This window comes from Oryzias latipes, chromosome 14, assembly GCF_002234675.1.
Source record: "Oryzias latipes chromosome 14, ASM223467v1".
Lineage (NCBI taxonomy): Eukaryota > Metazoa > Chordata > Actinopteri > Beloniformes > Adrianichthyidae > Oryzias > Oryzias latipes.
The window spans coordinates 17,810,791-17,819,197 of NC_019872.2; the positions used below are offsets into that span (position 1 = coordinate 17,810,791).

Here is an 8,407-nt window from a genome sequence, read left to right on the forward strand (position 1 = left end):
CTGTGAAAAATCGGTGAAAATTTCACGTCTAGACCACAACTTTTCTCATTCTCTCCCCGTGTGTTCACGTGTATTCACGTATGACCAGTTTTCATCCATGCAACGTGCGCTTAATGGACGTAGTGGCTGCGTGTCAACCTTTACATGTTTTAAAGAAGAATATTTGAGCTGTTTTGTCTTTAGATCTGCAGGGAAGCGAAGGCGGCGTGATCCACCCAAAGCTGATGCTGAACCACACACACAATCACAGCACAGGAAGCTCCAGTCACAGCTCAGACAGAAGCAGCAGCAACACCTCAGGTGAAACTGTCAACGCGTCCTTCCCTCTACTAAACATTTACAAATCAAACAGTGTCTGTGTTTACCTCTCTGTGCTTTACATTTTTCAGGGAGCCAAATTCAAAGGAAAGGAGTCAGGGCTCCAAAGGCCTCGAAACATAACGGGGTTAGCTGGGGGGAACAGCTGTCCTCTGTTCAGGCTGATGCCTGGGACTGCGATGAATACAGTCTTCCCATGGAGAGGAGGTACTGGAAACACAGACACAAGTGACAAAGATCCCATTCTTCTATTTCTTCAGCCACATACATCCAACCAATTAGCAAAAATCAGTATTTGATAAACAAAATCTGCAAGTAAATGTTAAATAACAAACGGGCTTCAGTAGGATTTAAGGGTACAAATTGTTATCAGCTTTAGAGAATGTACATTTTTTTATGAAAAAAATGTTTTTAGTGAAATATTAAAACCTTGATTTTTGGGTCTCGGTTTTGTGTTGGTTTGACGAATGATTTCTTTGTTAAAAAACAACAACAAAACTAAAAATTCAGAAAAGATTTTTTTGATTTCTTAACAAGTGAGTGATATTGAAGAAAAACCTTTCGGTTGGCATTTACTAAGCCTGATGTGATGCATAAAACAGTATCAAATATATTCAATTTAACACATGTAAATATCAGAATAGAATAGAATAGAATAGAATAGAATAGAATAGAATAGAATAGAATAGAATAGAACAGCACATGTCTCAAGTACACAGCAACAAAATGCAGTTTGCATTCATCCAGAGTATTTTGGTAATATGAATATGTGTAAAAATGTAGAATAAAGTATATTAGAAAAGTTATAACACGTATTAACAAGTATTTATAGTTTGATAGTTTTAAATTCAATGGATAAAGTGCAGATGGCGTATGTGCTAATTGAGTCAATGTGTTACTGTTATGTGTGTATGAAGACACAGCCCATTATTGAGGTTTTGACTATAGTGCATTTCTGTCCATCTTCCTACACATAGAAAGTTTTATTTTGAACTAAGTTTTACAACAAGACATTGATAAGAGCAGGGAGCTCCAGGGGGGCGCCCATTAATGCGTCAATATTAGTATAAGTAATGACAAAGATCCAAAGATAACTCAGCTAAAGTAACTGCTGTCATTTAGTAACAATAATAAAACAGTCTGAAATATGTATATTTCTTCTCTACTCATTCTAAAGTCTTCCACTTTCCCGACCCCCCCACATCCAATGTTCTAGCTCCGCCACTGAAAAAGACATTTTAACAACCCTCAATGTGCTTTCATTAGGTCATGCAATGCAAATGTGTCCCAGAGAGCTTTGCACTAACCCTCTGTCCACCAACCTTCACAAACTCACACAGAATCGGAAAAAAACGTTGCTGAATTACAATGTGCATCCACGTCACCTTACATAACACCTAAAAATGTCCGTCTGCCCAAATCTGTTAATGGACTTCATCTTAGCTGGAGACATTCTGAACACGTTGAGTTTAAGATGCAAACATTTTAGTAAACATGCATTCTTTTTCGTATCTATTTGTAATTCACCTTTTCAGTCTAACTGTTCAATTTAATTAAGAATTTCAGTTTTTGTTTTATTGTCCTTTGTGTGAAAAACACAGACTTCGTTTGTATGAGGTAATAAAAAAGAAATGTCCTTATTTGTTTTGGTCATCTGAAGATAGAATTCTACATTGGCTTCTTGAAAATGACATTTTTATTTTAGCCAATTTTTTTTGGCAAAGGCATGGACAATAAGAATGGACACTTTGTTTTTTGTTAGACTCTGATTGGGTGGGTTATTGTATTTTTGTGATGGCCATTTTCCTGTATTTTGTCTTCCAGCCCATGCGGGCTGGGCACATTAGTGCATGACACTTAAATTAAATCAAACTAAAAAAACGTAACTGGATGCCTTCAAGTGGTTAGCATCAAGCTAACTGGATGTTGTACTTTTGTCTTTAAAGATGGGCTGTGGATGGTTGAATGACCGGTACTGTGTGCTATGAACTATGACAAATACATGTTAGACATCACCTCATGTCCGTCTTTTTCTCATCAGCTTTGATCCAGAGGAGAAAACACAAGACGCTCCATCTCCACTAGTGAGAGCCTTAACGCCTACTGAAGGGACCTGCTGCCAACCACCTGCTTCATCCTCACAGGGAGGCCTGAGCAATGGCCTGCACGGTAGAGACGAATGCTTCACACACACCTACAGCTCCATACCGCTCTGCGTGGACACTGATGGACAAGAAGAGAATGAAGAAGAAGAGGTCGGGGACGGGGAAAATGTTGGAGAAGATCCTTACAGCCAACCCTACAATCACCAGAAGCACAAACACCAGCTGCAGCTCCTCTCGTCGCACAAGCTGCTTCTCCACGGGCAGGATCAGACCCCAACCTCTAGCATAGGGGACCTGGACAGATCAGTCACGGGGTCCATGGTTAACAGCTGGGGCTCAGCGTCAGAGGACAACATCTCATCAGGCAGGTCCAGTGTTGTCAGCACTTCAGAGGGATCCTTTTTTACGGATGGTGACTTCAACCAGACAGCGGCTTCCTCGAGGGATATTGTAGGCATCCGTGTGGGCAGATATTGTGAGGAGTCAGGTGAGGCTGATGGTCTCTTTGTGCATCGTAATTAATTTAACATCATTGCTGTCTTTAGTTTCCTTTATGCAGAGAAGAAAACAGCAAATTCCAAAAGACGACTGATTAAAAATTAGGTTTTTGGTGTTTTTAACATCTTTCCGTAGGTTTTTTGTCATGATGGATGACATATATAAAGGAAATTTAGCTAAAAAATTAGATTTTGTTGTTTTTTATTCAACTTGTTGCAGACGAAAAATACCCTTTTAACGCTTGTGCTATCCTAGGCACTTTTACATCGGGAGTTGGGTCATCTAGACCAGTGTTTTTCAACCTTTTTTGAGCCACGACACACTTTAACCTTGACAAAAATCCCGCGGCACACCAGCATCCCAAAAAAAAAAAAAAAAGCAGAAACTCATAGTCTGTTTTGATCTACAGCCTAAAGCTAAAGACGAGCTTTAGCTGGTGTTTTTGTGGAAAATGAGTGAGTTATGAGCTAAATTGGAACAAGGAAGTTTAGACTTTTAACACTTCTGATTGGTCAGACTGATGACATGTGATTAAGCCTTCAAGAATGATTGGTGGAGTCGTGGAGACAGTAAAAGCTGCGGGACTTTTCAGAAAACAGTTATAGCTGCAAGTAAATCGCGGTGCCGTCATTCTTATCAAAATGTCTTTAATAGAATCAATTAAACACAAAGAAAAAAGTATTTTATGATCTTTCATATTCCCAACTACTCAGTGTTTTATCAGGACCTGTTTGGATGAACAAAGAGCTGATTTCCTGGAGATGGTTAATGTTTTTAGATCAGTTAATGAGGGCAATTTTCCACGGCACACTTGACCATCTCCCACGGCACACTAGTGTGCCGCGGCACACTGGTTGAAAAACACTGATCTAGACCCACTAGACAGTGCTCTGAACCTTTTTTCTTCAATGATTTGTGATCTTCACTGGTGTCCATGGATTACATGAAATCTTTCCACCTTTATCCACCTTTGTCATGGTAGGGAGAACACGTCAATGTAAGGGTGGGGTCATCTAAGATAGCGCAAAGGTTAAAAGAGGTCCATTCTCTGAGCTCTCAGCAATGGGAAAGGGGGGCGGGGTTGCTCCACACCAACTCAGATGCTAATTTTTAACGTACTAGTGCTGCTCTGCAGAAAGCATGTCCTAGAAAAATGACACAGATAGCTAAAAATGGCAAAATCATACATAAATAACCACCTGGAAAACAGATTAAAAGATGATCGGAATGGGTATAAAATTTATATTTATTGGATATTTTAATTCAAGGTTTGGTTTTATTTGCTTTGATATGCCCCAAAATCTATTGTGTGAATGATTGAAATGAAAGCTGGGAGCATAAGTATTGTGGTAACTGGCATTTTGTGATCTCACATTTTAGTGCACTTTGAAGTTGAAGGTTTTTGTCAGTAGGAAAATATGTGTCCAACTCTGTCACTGGCTGCTTTAATGTGATGCACATCAACACTTAGGTCTTGGAGGAAGATAACAAGTCATTTTTTATGTTTACAAAATGGAAAGAAATGGTAAAATTATATGTTGTAATTGTAAAATTCTTTAAAAGTACATACTGTCAGTAGGGTATGTAAATAATGGTTCCTTTGAAATATCTTTGACAACATCAGGCCGGAGGCAGCAGAGAGCGAGTAGCCCCATGTCAACAGACAGCAACATGAGTCCTGCAATAACACATAAAAGGCCCCGGAGGCATAAACAGAGCCATTCTGGTCAGCAGGATTGCAAACCCACAGATGTCTTCAGTGACGGTAAAGATGGACTCTAAAAAAAATGAGATTTGCTGCTTCAGATCCCCTCAGCACTAACATTTGAACCCCTGCTTTGTCCCCAGACACTTGCATGCCTCTCACTTTCGCCAACCAGATGTGCCACGGGGACAACAAGGTGAGGGGGGCCACGCTCCCTCGGATGGGCTCTGGGGAGTCCCGGGGTAGACGAGGAAGCACTGGGACTCACAGGGTCAGGGAAGGTACATTTGAGCAGAGCAAAGGCCAGGACAGGCACAAGATTTCATCAGCAGTGAAAGGAAACAACAAAAACCGACAGCACTCAGGTAGGAGATACAATTTCCCTCAGATTTTTTATTTTGAGGTTTTTATGATAGACGAAATATTAAACTAGACACCGGGCATGTGACTACGATCAAGAATGTACAGTATATACGTATATAGCCCATGGTGTTGACACTATTATTCACACTGGGCAAGCAAAGAGGGGCTTCTTCTTGTTTGATTCAATTAAATTCAACTTTTTATTCAATTTTTAATAGCCTAACAACAACATACTTGTGTCAACGGGCTTCATACTGGTAATTGTATAAGAACATGAAATCCGTCATAAAATACAATACGTAATCGCTAAACTAAACTGACTAAGCCAAACTGGGCATCCCTGCCCTTAGACCAGGGGTGTCAAACTTTGGCTGGTTTTCCAGAAATCCTGCCTTATCTGCTGCCGATTACCTGTATCAGGTGTGGTTAGCCAACAAGGAGCTGCAACTGTTGAGACCTTTGACCCTCGAGGCCTGGATTCTGACACCCCTGCCTTAGACCCTTCTTCTACTGCCACCTAGCGCATTTTTGCCACCTACAGTTGGGAGAAGCTTGGTGCAAAATGTCAAAGCAGTGCAAATTTCGTGTATCTTGCTCCAGGCTTTTTCTTTCACAGTTCCATTAAGAAATGTGGAAAACTTGGTATCACATAATTCCAGCTGAGCATAAACCGCAATTATTAATTTCTCCTTCGTGATCAATTTTCAAACGGTGGCACTTTCGTACATGAAAAGAGATGCCATCTATACATCACGATCACATCCAAGTGCTTTAGTGGTCAAAGTTCATGCTGATTTAGGTTTAACACATGTTCAATGGCCATGCATTTTGTAAGTAGATATGGAGTCAAATCGGGGTCATAAAGATATGAAACCCGAATAAAACAACTTGAAGAAAAAAAAAGGCGGAAGTATTGGAGTTAAGCAAAAAACTACAATAAACTTAATTAACCCCTGTGCTATCTTAGATGACCCCACCCTTACATTGACGTGTTCTCCCTACCATGACAAAGGTGGATAAAGGTGGAAAGATTTCATGTAATCCATGGACACCAGTGAAGATCACAAATGATTGAAGAAAAAAGGTTCAACACACTGTCTATTGGGTCTAGATGACCCAAATCCCAACGTTAAAGTGCCTAGGATAGCACAAGGTTAAGTTACACTTGATTGTTTTCAGCTTCATTCTTATTGGTCCTTTATCTAAGCCTCGCCCCTACGTTCCACAAAGTGGCAGTCTCAAACCTGAAATTTTCCGAATCGAAACGGATAAAAAAGTAAAAAAATAAAAAAATACATTTTTAAACTGAAATTTTGAGGTTTGAAACTTGCTAATAATAATTACGTTTATTTTAAAGTTACAGAAAGTTTCAAAGTTTTTCTTTTAGCTGAACCCCAATATTTCAGCTTGAATTTTTCAAGTTTGACTCCATACGTAGAGCCCAACATCTGTTGTAGAACCTTGCGTAGCTATGTATGGATGTGAAAGTTTCAAATGTGGAAGCCCAAAACCCGTTTTCTGTGTGTTTATGACCAAACGCCACAGACACGTGGATCACTGAATGCTTGGAGCTTTACAACACCAACCATTCATCACTCAATATCAAATCCGAGACTCTGGCTGGTCAAAGTTTAACAAGGTTTAACTTGCAACACCTGTTTAATGGCCGCATGTTTTGTATGTAGAGCCCAAAATTGGTCATGAGAATGTGTGTAGCTATGTGTGAACACAATATTTTTGAACATGGGAGCCTGAAATGTGCTTTTAGATAGACTTTTCTTGTTGTCGAGGGCTGTGTCAACGTGGCTTTACTTTACATTTATGTCCATTGTGTCTTTTTAGAATTTGCCGACGTTCCTCTGTATAGTCGTCCTTCTTTTCCACCAGGTCATAGAGAGCTGGGCTCTAATGCGTTGAGCTTTCAGTCATGTGGGAACTCAAGGACCAAACCTGCAGAGCTGAAGGCCCCTACAGTACAGGTGGAAGAGGTAAATGGGACTTCAGCGTAAAAAACAAGGCAGATTGTCTTATCCTTTTGAAAAACTAATAAATGGTTTTTATTTCTATATTTTCACAGTTCCTGAAAAGCCAAGAAGCACTGTGAGTTGTTGAAAAACGTCCCATAAATGCTACAAGCGACTGAGACTTTTGCAAAAAAAAAAAAAAAAGGACAAGAAATTCTGCACAAAACCATTTTCTACTTGGGATTTCCCACTGTGTTGGAAAAAATATGGAAAAAAAATCTTTAAGTCTCTGGACTTCTTTGTTGTGTGCTTTCTTTGTATTTTTTTTTTTTCCTCAAGGACTCTGACCTGCTGGTGGTTGAACGGAGTACAGATAATGCAAATTAGTTGTGGATGTTTCACTAAAATATTGCTTCTGAAAACTGCTTGATGCAGTTCATTTGTCTTTTGTTTGTTGTCTTATTATATTACTGTAAAACAGTCATTTCCAGCCATGTTGTAAATTGTTTACTGCCACAGAAGTGCTTCAAATTTTATAAAAGTGTTGATGTTTTCTACGTGGTGTACATCTAGTCTTTGTATTATTTGTTCTACTTGGTTAAAAAAAGCACAATCAGTTACTTTTGTTGTACGGATACGTTTTTGCTCGGGAGAAAATCGGTTGTTTATGAAGCTTTTAATGCATAAGACAAAGATTGTTCAGTGAGTTTGTGCATTCAGTTGCATATATTTGAGCTGCTTACTTGTTTAAACCCTCCGTTATGTGTATCTTGACAACTGCATGCAATTTCAAAGGAAAGGTTCTTTTTCTATCATCTTCGGTGCTTTGCCTTCCGTTTAGAATTATAAAAAAGAAAACAAATAAGAAAAATGGTCTGATTGCTTTTCTGTGTCAGCTTTTCTGCAACACTTGAATTCAGCTAAATAAATGATGGAGGAGTGCTGGAAAATATTTTGGAAACAACAATTGTGATTTAATGAATCAAAAGAATCCAACATGGTCATTTCATAAGACATGCAAACTGTATCTGCAAAATTAAAAATCAACCAATATTTCAAGCAAAAATGAAATAAAATATCATCTCAGAGGCTAAAGTCCTGCTTTTTATTATAACTGATTTAAAAACTAAACATAAAAAAATTCTGTCTTAATTCTCTATCTGTCTGTATACTATTATAAGATTTGAAAAAAAAAATAGGTGTAGTCATAATTCTACTGTACTGTACACCTTGCAGCCTTGAAAAATGTCCATACTAACAAAAAAGAACTGGTAGTTTCCTCCAAATGTATAAAGTTTTGCTCTTTTAGAAACTCCAATATGTTAAATTAGGTGTTTGTATGTTATCTAATAGGAATTCCACAAAAGTATCAAACTTCTTTACTCTTACAAAAACAAATTCATCACAGCAGCAGAAAAACACTGAATGGGTCTAAAAGGGGCTCGAAAACTAAA

General features: G+C 38.7%; 1 protein-coding gene across 2 annotated transcripts in view; it reads left to right on the forward strand.

Moving 5' to 3' along the window:
• Nucleotides 1–7,905, forward strand: part of LOC101156600 (roundabout homolog 1) — a 119,409-nt gene extending 111,504 nt beyond the window's left edge. Inside the window, exons 25-31 of one of the 2 annotated variants that reach the window (XM_023962574.1) lie at nucleotides 184–300; nucleotides 390–525; nucleotides 2,360–2,910; nucleotides 4,546–4,686; nucleotides 4,770–4,991; nucleotides 6,877–6,977; nucleotides 7,067–7,905. In XM_023962574.1, coding sequence (XP_023818342.1) covers nucleotides 184–300; nucleotides 390–525; nucleotides 2,360–2,910; nucleotides 4,546–4,686; nucleotides 4,770–4,991; nucleotides 6,877–6,977; nucleotides 7,067–7,093 — 1,295 coding nt within the window. In that variant the 3' untranslated portion in view covers nucleotides 7,094–7,905. Of the gene's footprint in view, nucleotides 1–183; nucleotides 301–389; nucleotides 526–2,359; nucleotides 2,911–4,545; nucleotides 4,687–4,769; nucleotides 4,992–6,831; nucleotides 6,978–7,066 lie in introns of both variants that reach the window. The other variant, XM_023962573.1, reaches the window with a different exon arrangement.
• The last annotated feature ends 502 nt before the right edge of the window (nucleotides 7,906–8,407 follow it).